General features: G+C 43.9%; 1 protein-coding gene across 1 annotated transcript; it reads right to left on the bottom strand.

The window, feature by feature from the left end:
* Positions 1 to 11,201: 11,201 nt before the first annotated feature.
* Positions 11,202 to 12,764, bottom strand: LOC131648671 (uncharacterized). Its single transcript, XM_058918408.1, has one exon. The coding sequence runs from the start codon at positions 12,762 to 12,764 to the stop codon at positions 11,202 to 11,204; it is 1,563 nt and encodes a 520-aa protein (XP_058774391.1).
* Between the last annotated feature and the right edge of the window lie 2,376 nt (positions 12,765 to 15,140).

Below are 15,140 nucleotides of genomic sequence, written 5' to 3'. Positions count from 1 at the left end.
GGAATTGCGTTATTGCTATTCTAAAATAAACCGGACAAAGCAAACATGGAAAAGGTGCGGTAATACGCGAATAAGCATGCAAAAATCAACACCGGAAGCCGACAAAAGTACCATCATGGAAACACAAAATTCAGCAATACAAATCATTCCACAAAATAATACATCTCACAAGCTTTCCAACGATATAAAGAACATGCAAATCGGAGTTATGAGCAAAAAGTTATGCAAGATTGAAGTTAGCAAAGAAAAACCACAAAAATTGCACTCAGGAACCGGTTCCCACCTAGGGACAACCCGGTTCCCCATACAAAAAACCAGAGGCAGAAACTGGGAACCGGTTCCCACCTAGGGACAACCCGGTTCCTGGTACAAAAACACAGAGAATGAAAAAAAATAGGAAGCTGGGAACCGGTTCCCGCCTAGAGACAACCCAGTTCCTGGTACTAAATCACAGAGGCAAAAACAACGCAGGAACCGGTTCCCACCTAGGGACAACCCGGTTCCTAGTACAAAAATCCAGAGAATCAGCATTTTGGATTGAGTGGGAACCGGTTCCCGCCTGGGACAACCCGGTTCCTGGCGTAGCAAAACAGGTTTTCATGCATTTTTAAGGCTCCGGAGCCATTCGCACTCAATCCAAAACCGTTCCAACTTGAAATTAAAGCAAACAAACATTGAAAACTCATGCTATAAGTGAATCCGCGAATCAAGTGAGTCACATATCAATAAACATGCTAAGTGCGACGCGTCAAGCAAGGCAAATATTAAGCAAAAGCACTACACATGCATTTGTACGAACACTTTGAGTGCGACACAAGTAACATACATGAACATCAACAATTAAGCACACAAAATCATCCCATAATCACGGATTCGAACACGAATATCACAATTCATCATCAACGAGCAACAATTATATGCAATCAACGTAAAATCCAAACACAATTCACATGAACACGACTATTTCGAGCAAAAGATGAGCAAAGTCACCGATCAATCATCATCAATCATCAATTAATCAAGAACAAGAGGTAGATCCGGATTCGAATTCACATAATGATCAACAATTAAGCACTTAATTCAAGATCCGAAAGCTTACCGAATGAAGATCTAACCGAAGCGCGAACACGAACACGATACGAACGCGAACACGACACGAACGCGACACAAACTCGAACAAAATCCGGAGGGAGAGAGAGAAGGAGGCGCGCGAGACTATGTGGAGAGAGGAAGAGGAATTCAAACTTCGATCTTGATTCTTCAATCCATATTCTTGATCTTGATGAAGATTGATGAATTTTGATGAAAGTTTTATGTGATATGTGGTTTTGATCTATGAGAATTGAGAGAGAATTGAGAGAATGTGTTTGTGAAGAATTGGTGAATTGAAATTATGAGAGTCCCCCCTTTTGATTTGTGAAGAGCAAAATGTTTATATATTATCAACGCGAAATGTCCAAATTGCCCTCGGCGCGTCTTATTTTGGCTTGTTTTCAAGGAAACTCGGTTCGGCTCTGAATTTCGAAACGAAACCAATACCATTGTGAAGATGACCAAATTCTTGACTCGTCGCCGCGAGAATCACCTCAATCCGATAAGCGATGAAGGAAATACGCCCGTTTGAATGACGAGAAACGTCGATTCATCTGGTGCGACTGTACGAAATTTTGTGAGTACCGCTCAAAGAACTCGATAAAACTCCATCTTCGGCTCAGAATCTGAACAGGCATGTGTGACGAAGAAACGAAGCTAACGAAATTTCTGAGAGAATGCCGCCGGAATGGACTTCATACGATAAAAATCGAAGAAGTTATGAATTTTCAAACTAGGCGCGACATACTCGAAAACACACTTTTTACCGAAACGACACGACGATCTTTAAAATTCTGGGAATTTTCCGTGCATAATTGGCCTTCGGTCCGAACATATGAAATCTTGGTAACGATGGTACGGAGCTCCAGTTAAATTTTCAAGCGAATCCGACGATCGGATTAGGAGATATGAATTTTCCGAGGTCCAAAACCTACATTCAGCACTATTTTTCACTACGAAATCTCAAGTAATTTGCCAATTTGAAGACCTTCCTCGAAGAATTGGCTTCCGAGCCGAACACGAAAGTTGTAGATATCGTCGAAACAGTCAAGATAACTCGGGAACTAAGCTCATACCACCTTCCAAATATGACTTGCGAATTTTCTCGTATTTCCACTGTTTAAACCATTTTTCACGCCGTATCCTCTTAAACCCATGAAAACTCCTTATTATTTTTCTTCGATTTTGAAATGACGAAATAAACGTCATTATTAACTTATAGCTCAAATGAAGAGGGCAAATTTTGGGGTGCAACATCTGCCCCTATTCAAACTTCTTGAACCTGACGAGTGAGAAACGAAAGTTTCGAACCGTTGAGGTGGAAGGAGATTGAATACCAGAATGAACTCGAAAATTTGCACTCTTGATCAATAGAAGATTCCGTCTTGCAATAAGAAGGAATGTACCACCCGCAAGCAGGGAGAAAAAACTTCGATTGATCTGGATAATAAATATGCTCCAACTTGTGATAAGAAGGAACGGGCACCCACAGGCAGGGGAAAACACTTCAAATGATCTGGGCATCAAGAGAAGGAACATCTCGACTGATCTGGGTATCAGCCGTAGCAAATGTCTCCGAACATGCATCGGGATAGATGTCTTAAATCGATCTGGGAATCGAAGGAGATACGCCGGTTGATCTGGGCATCAACGGGTAATAGGTATCTCTGATCTGGGAATCTGGGCAAACATCTCTTCTGATGCAATTAAATCATCAGGTAGATATTCCAACTAATCTGGGAATTAGCGGCTAGCTCCTTCGTAAGACCACGGGGATCCGGAGGCGGCTCCTTCAACTGAACTGGGAATCAGGATAGGAACAATATCTCTTCCGAACTGTGTACGCCGGGGAAAGAATGCCTTTAAACTGATCTAGACATGATGCTAGAAAATAAGTAGGACAATCTTCATCTGAAAGACAAAGTCGATCAGGCAAACATCTCCATTTGATCTGATGATATCAGTGGCTTGCTCCTTCGTAAGATCACGGGAGATCCGGAGGCGGTTCCTTCAACTAATCTGAAACTGGATATTAGGATAGGAACGGATGTTTCTTCCGAACTGTGTACGCTGGGTAAAGAAAACGTCCTCAACTGATAGTAAGGTATCAGGACTGGGCAAACGAGTTTCTTCTTCTGAACGAACTAAATCGTCAGGGAGTAGATATTTCCAACTAATCTGATGTATCAGAGGGCTTGCTCCTTCGTAAGATCTTGGGAGATCCGGAGGCGGTTCCTTCAACTGAGCTGGATACCAGGATAGGAACAAATATCTTCTACCGATCTGGGGGCATCGGGAATAGGAATGTCTTTGAACTGATCTGAGCTGTGTCAGAAAATAAGTAGAACAATCCTCTTCTGATTCAAAACATCAGGATAAGCGCCTGTAATGACTAGGCGAGTTGCTCTCTGGGGAGCATTTAAATCTGGATAACTTCCCTGCAGGAAGAAACAGATATGATATGATTTATGCATGATGCATGTATGAATGTGTATGGAATAATGTTTCCGAGGAGGAAAACGCTACACGCTTTTGAGAATGTAATGCAAATGATGCATGATTCGAACGTTGCTTAGGGAGGCAACGGATGAGCACTGAATTGCTGAAGAAAGTCCTGGAGAGGTTGTGGAACTCTGTGGAGAGGACAAGATGGGTGACCAAGGGTCACAAACTGCGAGCTGGCCAAGATGGATCAGAAATCTGCTGGAGACGATCAAATTTGGATGCGAGCTCTGGTTGGGGAATAAATCTTGCTTGAAGATATGAACATCCCACTTAACTGCTTGGGGAAGACCCATGCAACTTCACTGGAGAAGAAAATTCTCAACACTCTGGGGATGTGGAGATAAGAGCAAGTCGTGGAAATAACTCTGATGGGGAGTAACCAACTTGCTTGTATAGGACGCATTCCGCTGGGGAAACCCTTGAAGGAAAACAGATTCTGCTGAGGATGCATGTGAATCTTTGCTGAGGAAAGAAAACTCAGTGGGGAAGATGAATACTTCTGCACAGCAATCTGCTAGGGATATGAGAGATCCGCTGGGGATAAGGAATTTAGCATAAGAACCTTTTGTTTAGGCAACTCCATTGGGGAATAAGATGACTCTCTTGGGGAAAACAGATCAATCTGTTGGGGAGAGAAACGCTCTACTGGGGAGGATGAGGAACTCGGGCAAGGAACCACATTAAGAGCTTGCTGGGGAATCAGATACCATCCAATCATGACTCAACTGGGGGAAAAGACATTCCGCCAGGGAATAAGGCTTCTGGAACATAGAGAATGCATCAAGATGTGCTTTGATGAGGATATGAGAATCTTGGAACGAAGAAAGTCTCATCCAGATATACTCAGCTGGGGAATGAGAATCTCTCGTTAGGATGCACTCGGCTGGGGAGTGAGAATCTCTCATAGCTATGTCTGTCAATATGCTGATGCGAAGCGCTTGCAAGGACGTACCTGCGAGACAAGCAAATGAAAAATGCCCCAGGATATAGCATGGCATCTTGACCTGCCATCCTGGTTACACAAGACTTCGAAGTAGATTCAAAGATTTTATCATTTCCAATCATGTATCGTAAAAGCAATGCAGTTTTCATATGCAAAGTTTAACACAAATCCAGGACGCTTTATGCAAACAAAACAGTAAAAGAAAACAGTTGTTGAGGATAAAAAAGGTTTTTATTAATTGCGAACAGAATGCTCGTAAAAGAGCGAACACATTTAGAAGTAGTTCCTGGTAAGAGGTAACCACACATTTATTGAGTACAAGAGAAATGGCAATGTGAAACGGATATCCATTGGTTTCGACCCCGCTATCACTTTTATAACTCCGACGTTCTCATCTCCTTGCTTTGGAAGACCGTACTCATTAGGATTGATCACTGCCCGATCTAACAACGGATTGGTGTGACATCACCGAACTTGTGGACCCGACGGGGTTTGTGAGAGCCTTTAGGGATTTGAGCTGCCAGGTGCAAACTCAATAACACGGAGTCTTGCTTATCCCTCGGTCGGGAGCCCTAAACAAAGTGATTGGAATTTGTGAATGCCTTAGGGATTTGAGCTGCCTGGTGCAAACTCAAGAACACGGAGTCTTGCTTATCCCTCGGTCGGGAGCCCTAAGCATGTATGAAGAGTGATTGCCAAGGTGGCATGCAAGATGTAGTCATTCGCTTTTGTCCCTTTTTTGCCTAAGTCGCCCTTTCGGGTTTTCAACTCAGCGGGTATATTCGTTTCTTTTTCATTCTTTTGCCTGATTCATTTTTTTTTACTTCTTCTTTTTTTTTTTCAGGTCTATGCGAAGTATTTTTTGACTACATCCGCGTTCACAGGGTGCGGAAAGTTCTCGCCATCCATCGTTGCAAGCATCATGGCACCACCAGAGAACACTTTCTGAACAACAAAGGGGCCTTCATACGTCGGAGTCCACTTGCCTCGAGGATCTCCTTGAGGAAGAATGATTCTTTTGAGCACCAGATCACCTGGTTTGTAGCTTTGGGGTCGCACCCGCTTGTCAAAAGCTTTTCTCATCTTCTTTTGGTACACCTGACCATGTCCAATAGCCGCTAAGCGCTTCTCATCAATGAGGTTCAACTGATCCATCCGATTCTGTACCCATTCTGACTCGTCAAGCTCGACGTCTTTCATAATCCTCAGGGAAGGGATCTCAACTTCAACTGGAAATACCGCTTCCATACCATAAACCAGTGAGAAAGGAGTTGCCCCAGTCGATGTACGCACAGAAGTGTGATAGCCATGCAAAGCGAAAGGCAACATCTCGTGCCAATCTCGGTAGGTCACTACCATCTTCTGCACAATCTTCTTAATGTTTTTGTTGGCCGCTTCAACAGCGTCATTCATCTTTGGACGATACGGAGAAGAATTGTGATGCTTGATCTTGAAGGACTCACAAAGCTCCTTCATCAACTTGTTATTAAGATTCGATCCATTATCCGTAATGATCTTTTCAGGAATCCCATAACGACAGATTATGTTGTGCTTGACAAAGCGAGTGATCACTTGCTTGGTTACATTCGCATAGGATGCGGCTTCATCCCACTTGGTGAAGTAATCGATGGCAACCAAAATGAAGCGATGTCCATTGGAAGCAGTAGGCTTAATCTCTCCAATCATGTCAATGCCCCACATTGCAAAAGGCCACGGAGAAGTCAAGACATTCAAAGGCACAGGCGGCACATGCACTTTGTCAGCATAGATCTGGCACTTGTGACAAATTCTGACATGGTTATGACAATCAGTTTCCATAGTGGACCAATAGTAACCAGCCCTCAAGATCTTCTTAGCCATTGTATGCCCACTAGAATGGGTACCAAACTCACCTTCGTGCATTTCCTCTATGATTTTTGAAGCTTCTTCCTTCACAACACATCGGAGCAAAACACCGTCATGATGCCTCTTGTACAATACACCACCGTTGAGGTAAAACTTAGCTGCAAACCTTCTCAGAAACTTCTTATCAGTCACCGACGCTTCGGGAGGATACTCTTGAGTTTCGAGGAACTTTTTGATATCATGATACCAGGGATTACCATCTAATTCAACATCAGCTTTGAAGCAAAATGCTGGTTCGTCCAATCTGTTGATGGTGATGTTAGGCGCTTCATTGGCCCATTTCACTTTGAACATGGAAGCCAAAGTAGCGAGAGCATCAGCAAGATTGTTCTCTTCTCTAGAAATATGCTCGAATGTGATCTCATCAAAGTACGGAATGAGTCTCATCACATGCTCCCTATATGGAATCAGATTCTGATGGCGAGTTTCCCAATCTCCATTGATCTGGCTAATGACAAGATTGGAATCCCCATAAACTTTCAAGTACTTGATTCGCAAATCGATCGCAGCTTCGATACCATAGATACAAGCTTCATACTCAGCCATATTATTAGTGCAATCAAAACAGATTCTGGCTGTAAACGGAATATGAAAACCTGATGGAGAAGTAATTACAGCTCCAACACCATTCCCGAGTGCATTAGAGGCACCATCGAACACGAGCGTCCATCGCGATCCTGGTTCGGGTCCTTCCTCTGGTCCAGGAATGTTACAATCTCTGACGTACAACACATCCTCATCGGGAAATTCAAACTTCATCGGTTCATAATCTTCGACCGGCTGGTGCGCAAGATAATCCGCCAACACACTACCTTTGATGGCTTTCTGGGTAGTATACTGGATATCATATTCAGTCAAAATCATTTGCCACCTAGCTACTCTTCCGGAAAGAGCGGGCTTCTAAAAAACATATTTGATAGGATCCATCTTGGAAATCAAGAAGGTGGTGTGAACCAACATATACTGCCTCAGCCGGCGAGCAGCCCACACCAAAGCACAGCAAGTTTTCTCGAGCAGTGAGTATCGGGATTCACAGTCGGTAAACTTTTTGCTAAGGTAGTATATTGCATGCTCTTTTCGGCCAGACTCGTCATGTTGACCCAGCACACATCCCATTGAATTTTCAAGAACTGTGAGGTACAAAATCAAAGGCCTTCCTGGAACTGGAGGCATTAGTATCGGAGGTTCCTGCAGATACTCTTTCACTTTTTCGAATGCTTTTTGACAATCATTATTCCACCTGGCCGTCTGATCTTTTCTTAGTAATTTGAATATTGGTTCACAAGTGGCCGTAAGATGAGAGATGAATCTAGCAATGTAGTTCAACCTCCCTAAGAAACCACGAACCTCTTTTTCTGTTCTCGGCTCAGGCATCTCTTGTATAGCTTTTATTTTTGCAGGATCGACCTCAATACCTTTCCCACTTACAACAAAGCCCAACAGTTTTCCGGATCGCACTCCGAAAGTGCATTTGTTTGGATTCAACCTCAGTCTGAATTCCCGAAGCCTTTCAAACAACTTCTGCAAGTGAACCAAGTGCTCTTCTTCAGTGTGAGACTTTGCAATCATGTCGTCAACATACACTTCAATCTCTTTGTGAATCATGTCGTGAAAAAGAGTCACCATGGCACGCTGATACGTTGCCCCTGCGTTTTTCAACCCAAAAGGCATGACTTTATAGCAGAAAGTTCCCCATGGTGTAATAAACGTTGTTTTCTCCATGTCTTCTGGTGCCATCTTGATCTGATTGTACCCAGAGAAGCCATCCATGAAGGAAAACACTTTAAAAGGAGCAGTATTATCGACCAGCACATCAATGTGAGGAAGAGGAAAATCATCTTTCGGACTCGCCTTATTCAAATCTCTATAGTCAACACACATCCTGACCTTTGCGTCCTTCTTAGGTACAGGAACAATATTCGCAACCCACGGCGGGTAATTCACAACTTGCAGAAAGCCAGCATCAAACTGTTTCTCAACCTCTTTCTTAATCTTCTCAGACCTATCTGGGCGAGTCCTTCGAAGCTTCTGCTTAACAGGAGGACTATCTTCCTTGAGAGGTAGACGGTGTACCACAATATTTGTATTAAGACCTGGCATATCCTCATAGGACCAAGCAAAGATATCCGCATACTCTTTCAACATATCAATAAGCTTCTGTTTCACACTGTTCTCAAGCGCAGCCCCTATCTTGACTTCTCGGACCTGCTCTTTAGTACCAACATTTACCATCTCGATTACCTCTTGATGCGGCTGAATCGCTTTCTTTTCCTGTTTCAACAATCTGGCCAACTCATCGGGGAGATCACAATCTTCATAAGCTTCCTCCTCAGCTTGGTAGATCGGATTGTCAAAATCATAATAAGTAATAGCGGAACTGTTACCAATGGAATCCGTGGTAGTGGAACATCTGCATGATTGATGTTTTTATTTTAGTTTTATTTTTATTAAGCTATGTGCAAGTGTGTGCAAAAACATCGCCATTTAAAGGAAAAAGTTAAAAGAAAGACAAAGAGCGAAACATTTGAATGCAAAAACGTCCTTTTATTTCATGATTAACTTTGAAAATGCGAACTGCATGGCCCTACAAATGATTCACTACGCCTTGGGCAGAGCGTAGGAATTATGTCATGATAAGAAAAGTAAAAACAAGGAATTTACTCCTGAGCTTGTGTAACTTGGATGACATCTTCGATTGTCCAGTTGCAAGGCATCTCTCCAGGAATACTTGGACGAATCCAGCTATCAAAATCACAGTCACTATCCACCTCTTCACCATTGACAATGGCGTTCACAGCTGGACCCCCATGGGTAGGCATCGGATTATTGACAACGTTGGGTGTAGGAGTGAATTGAATAATCTTTTGATCCAACAAGTCCTGGACTTTGTTCTTCAACGCAATGCACCTCTCTGTATCATGCCCAGCGGCACCTGAATGGAAAGCACATCGTGCGTTTGCATTGTAATTCGGAGATTGTGTGTCCGGAGCATTCGGAGCATCTCTCAAAGTAATTTTCTCAATCTTGAGCAAATGCTGCAACACCTGAGCATAGGTCATAGGAATCGGATCAATCTTTCTGTGAGGCCTAGTCCTGGGAGGATAGCGATCATTACTGGAACGTTGTCCCTGCTGTTGTTGTTGTTGTGGTACTGGGATCATGACAGCATTAACCTGTGAATTGCTTCTCCCTGAACCCCTTCTTCCATATATTGCATCCGCATTTCCTTCCTTCTGGCATAACCCTCAGCTTGCTTCTTACCACCAGCAGAATTAGAAGAAGCTCCCAACTGAATTTTCCCCATCTTTAGACCCATCTCGACACGTTCACCATATCTCACCATTTCAGAAAAGTTAGCTGAAGCACTGCAAGCCAAGTAATAGTGTCCAGACAAAGTACTGGTGAACATGTCAATTATCTCACGTTCAGTCATCGGTGGCTGAACTCTTGCAGCTAACTCACGCCATTTCTGAGCGTACTCTTTGAAAGATTCTTTAGACCCCTGAACCAAACTCTGCAACTGGGTCCTGTTGGGTGCCATATCAACATTGTACTGGTAGTGCTTAATGAAAGCCTCCACAAGATCTCTCCAAGAATGGATATGGGTGCGTTCAAGTTGAACATACCACTCCAAGGAAGCTCCAGCCAAGCTATCCTGGAAGAAATGCATTAGAAAACCCTCATCCTCAGAATAAACTGACATCTTGCGATAGTATGCTTTGACATGAGTCATGGGACAAGTCGCCCCATTGTATTTGTCAAAAGATGGAACTTTGAATTTTGGTGGGATCCTCACACCGGGAACCAACCCAAAGTCATTGATATCCATGCCCAACACCCCTTTGCCTTCAACAGCCCTGAGACGTTCTTCAATCAGACGATACCTCTCCACTTCATCATGTGCACCATCAGCACTATGCCTCGATACCTGGTCAAAGTTCTCAACATTGAAATCCAAATTACCACGGTTCTGATGATCTCTCCTTCCCAACAAACGAGACGGAGGTGGAGGTGGAAACCCGTGATGCTGATTGAAAGGATTATAGTGCCCTCCCACGTGATCAAACTCATTCGGATCATGGTGATCGTCAATTCTGCCAGACACATCGTCAAACAGCCCTGGATGTCCTCCATTCTCAACCCTTCTGGAGTTCTCGACGAGAACTCGCAAGTCATCCTGCCCCTTGGTCACATTAGTCAGTGCTTCCATAAACCGCGCCATCTGCGCATTCATCTGCTCTGTCAGTTGAGCTCTCATCTCAGCCATTTGTTCCTGAATCTGTTCCATCTGCCTTCTCTGATTGCTCCTAGTCGGATACGGGTGATTAGCCGTCTTAGAACTCCTTCTGGTAACAAAACAGCGAGACATAAGATATAAGACCTGCAAAACCTGCAAATACATGACATGTATGATATATGAATGATATGCATGAAATGTTTGTCAATTTTCAGGTATCCAAGAGTTCATCCCGCTTTCAGATAGGACATAGAAACCCTGATACCGAATATATTTGAACAATAATCCACGCACGAGAATATTTCAGCAAACTGAGCATATTTCATTCAAACATAACCGAGAATTTGAGTTCATACAAACAAAACACATAACCGTGTCACAATGTGCTTATAAGGCATACAAAAGAAATCCAGAACATCAAAATGCGACCCCATCCAACAATCCTGGACATGGGCGACAAACATCAAGAATACACATCAAATCAAACCCTAGACCAAACGAATCCAAACCACAGCAGCACTAGGATCGTCTGACAACAGAATGAGCTCTTCCATCTCCTCTCCGTTGGGCTCGGAGGCTTGCGAGCTCTTCTTCAAGTCGAGCTGACTTGGCTTTCTCTTCTGCTAGCTGTTTATCTGAATCCCGCTTCTGCCTCTTAAGACTACTCTCTGATCTCTGTAACTGTAGACACTCTTGCTGCTTCTGATACAAATCTTCCTCTAGCAACTCATAGGGACGCCTCCGGGTACTAGCTTGACTTGAACTTGCGCCTTCGAATTGCTTGAGCTGGTGCATCAACCTCATCTTTGCATCTCTCTCTTCAAAGAACTTCAAATTGGTCTCTTGCTCTCTTTCATGCAACCTGTAGTTGGTAACCAAAGCATCCTTGTAAAGTTCCGTTGGCACAAATTCGGATAGAATCAAAGGAGGTTGCTTTTGAAGTGGTGCAACTCTATCATATGGCAGCAACAAGTTTCCGACCCGTTTTACAATCCATTCAACATACGGTGTCAAAGTGAGCGATTCTTTCTTCCCTAAATGGGCTCCGTTATGCTTACGGATCTTCTTCCAAGCCACAATTATCCCCTTCAACTTTTCTGGGTTCGACCCCTTCTCAAAATAGACTGTCTCCGCTATCAAGTGATCCGCCGGCTTGTCTTTCAACGTATACCCCAACTGACGCAAGGATACCACTGGATTGTAATTGATGCAACCTCTAGTACCAACCAAAGGAACATTATCGAACTTACCACACCCAACAATCACTTCAGAAACATTAATTCGATACTTTTGCCACTGAATATCATAAGAAGTAAGTGACATAATCCTGTGGGTCCACTTAAGTGTATCCCTTGTCTTCACAAAAGGTCCTTTGCTGGGCAACAAAGAGAGGAACCAGATGAACAACAATTGAAGGCAACAAGTGATGGCACCCCCACGTTTCTCATATCGGGAATGAACGGCATAATAAGTATCGGCCAACAATGTAGGAATAGGATTCTTTCCCATGAAGATGTGTACCGCGGTCGAGTCTACAAAATTGGGAACATTTGGGAACATCACAATCCCGTAAATGGCCACAGCAAGCAATGCATTGTACGCGTTCCAATTCTTTTTCTCAAATTCCTCTTTAGCTTTTCTCACCAAGAACTTCAAAGAGAAACCCGAGACACCTCCATTCGACTTCCAATTATCAGATACTTCTTTTATGCTCAAATAAAGAGCAGCAGCGATCAACTTGAAATTCACTTCTTTAGGAACGTCGATGAATGGCACTTTGTCTTTTACCTTGAGATTAAGAATGATAGAGTACTCTTCCAATGTCGGAGCCAATTGGTAATCCTGGAACGTAAAACACCTCATTTCGGGATCATAGAATTGCATCAAGGTTTGCAAAGCAGGAGTATCAACCACGGTTTCCAACAAAGTCAAGATATTCCCATATTCATCTGTGAAACTCTTCAGGCAGAAAGCGGTCATTAACGAACTCAAGCCCTCTAATGCGGCCAACGGCTCTCGGAAGAAGCTGTAGGTGTGCGTATGTCTCTTTGCTTCCTTGACAGTATCAATGGGAGTGTCCATCTTCCACTTGAATGAACTCTCGAATGTCCCTGAAAATATGACATGCAAATGCTTGTTATACATATAGTTTTTTTTTTGCGTTTCTTTTGGAAATAAATATGCTATGATGCAAAATGGTGGGGCTTGTTGCCGCCCACCAGGCATTCTGGACTGCCGGTAGCACACATAATACAAAGCTAAAGGTTCCGCCTCAAACGGTATACCACACGGAACACGGAATATCAATCCACGGAACCAAAGCCCATAGTCAATAACACACTGGAATAGAACATAGATTGCCACTCGAACAAGAACCATAGTACCCCACGAACAGGAACCAAAAGTACACTCGAACGAGAATAGCGGTAACCAACGAACAAGAACAGCGGTAACCCACGAGCAAGAACAGTGGTCACCAACAATGTACCTGTTAATATGATCATTGATTCCCGCCCCACTCACGGGTAAAATCTAGGCCAAGGTAAGGTCATGAAACGCAGTATACGGTCCGCCCGAAGGTAAGCATCATCACAGCGCGTAAGCGGGTGACGATAATACCTCCGTTTGAAACCACTACTCTGCTCGTGATCACATAATCCATCCCGAGACGTACACCTCGAGACAAACCATGCTCCCACTCTATCCTAGGGTTCCTATGGTTCACACATAGCCTGGGTATTGGGCCTTTTACCTCTCGAAACACCCACCCAACAGACAGAGATCCAGACAGTCCAGAATATGATGCAGAAAATTAAAAGCGTACATAGAATGCAATGCAAACAGGCAAATATGCAAAGCAGTAAAACACCCAATGATAAACACACAAGCGCTAGGATCGACTCGCTAGGTCCGGACCAACAACAGGTCGAGACGTCCCCAGCAGAGTCGCCAGCTGTCGCTATCGCGAAAATTAACAGAGTCGCCACTAACATATTTATCCTGAAAAGGAAGGGAATGCCAGCAAACCACAAAACAAAACAATGGTCTCACGACCAGAGAAAAGGGTAAGGGAGTCGGTTACGCGAGGGGAAGGTATTAGCACCCCTCGCGCCCATCGTACTCGATGGTATCCACGCTTATGTCTAAACCTATGGGTGTGTAAGCAAAATGCTCTAATCTGGACTAGGATGAATGCATAATGTAGGGAAAAAAAAGAGTTATACTCGCACGGGCCCTACCCCGCTGCCTACGTATCCGTTTTGCGGAATCAGAGGTATCGTAGCTCGGCTAACTAATTTTTGTTTGTTTTGTGTTTTTTAGGTGAACGAGTTACATTCACACTCCGCTGCTCGACCTTTGGAGACTTATGCTTGGGAATGGAGCGGAAATAACAAGCTCTTAAGAAAAGAAAATCAAAGAGTGTGGTTTGTGTTTTAAAGAATGCATGAGGAAAACCTAAGCTAAGGGGGAAAGCCTGCTACCTAATGTTATCATACAAAGGGTACTAGTATAAACTAAACTATCAACCTACGGGGGGAAAACGAAAGCAAACAAGTATAGCACACAAACGAGCATCCACTCGTGAAGCAAACAAACCAAAGGCACTGGCCAAGTGGTAGAAAAGCGGTCCCGCCATAGCCAAGGGGAGCAGCTCAACCCAAGTCAACCAAGCATTAGACCTCGCGAAAATGATCGGGCCATAGACAAGAGGGCGGACCCCTCTCGGCAACCAAGCCGTCACGGATCGTAAAGGAAACGGTGCGTGCGTACACCGAGCATCAACGTCGAGCGACGCGAGCTATAGGAAAAGCGGGGGTCCGATTGCATGAACCCTTTACCTGACATACTCGATAACAAGATCTTTTGCACGTTTGGAAGCAAGCAACGCGAGGCGTGCGCCTACCAAACAGACTCGATGAGACTAGGCGGGGGTTAATTACGAACCCTTGACCGCATGCCTTCCATAAGGACTTAACGGAGTGCCATATAGGACTTATTACACCGTGACTCCCTGCCGCAAAGCACAAATATAAACACACCAACAAAAACAGAGCCTCTTTCGAGGACTTGGCCAGATGCATGTCTAGGTCCTACTTCTCATGTTAAAGGATGATGCGAGAAAGCGATAAAATGCGAGAAAATAAAATGAAACGGGATCAATACCAAACGGATGATGATCCGTAAACTAAGGCGAAGCAAAGCGAAGAAAGAGAATCCCGCGAGCGAGCTAGCAAAGCAAAAGCAAATAGTCAGCACACCGATTAGCCATAAAGCGCACAAATGTCGACTCGCACATCGAGCATAATCACGATACACCTGCAAGAGGAACAATCAAACCAAACAAGCAGATATAAAGCAATAAGATCGTGTCTCCAAGTCGAGAGCACGATACAAGTCAATGAGATATAATCGTATTCCGCAAGTGAAGCGGAACACTCAAGCAATGAGTATCAATCG

The sequence above is a fragment of the Vicia villosa genome, linkage group LG1, assembly GCF_029867415.1.
Source record: "Vicia villosa cultivar HV-30 ecotype Madison, WI linkage group LG1, Vvil1.0, whole genome shotgun sequence".
Lineage (NCBI taxonomy): Eukaryota > Viridiplantae > Streptophyta > Magnoliopsida > Fabales > Fabaceae > Vicia > Vicia villosa.
Note: the sequence above shows the minus strand (reverse complement) of the source record. Positions and strands in the feature narration are given on the sequence as shown.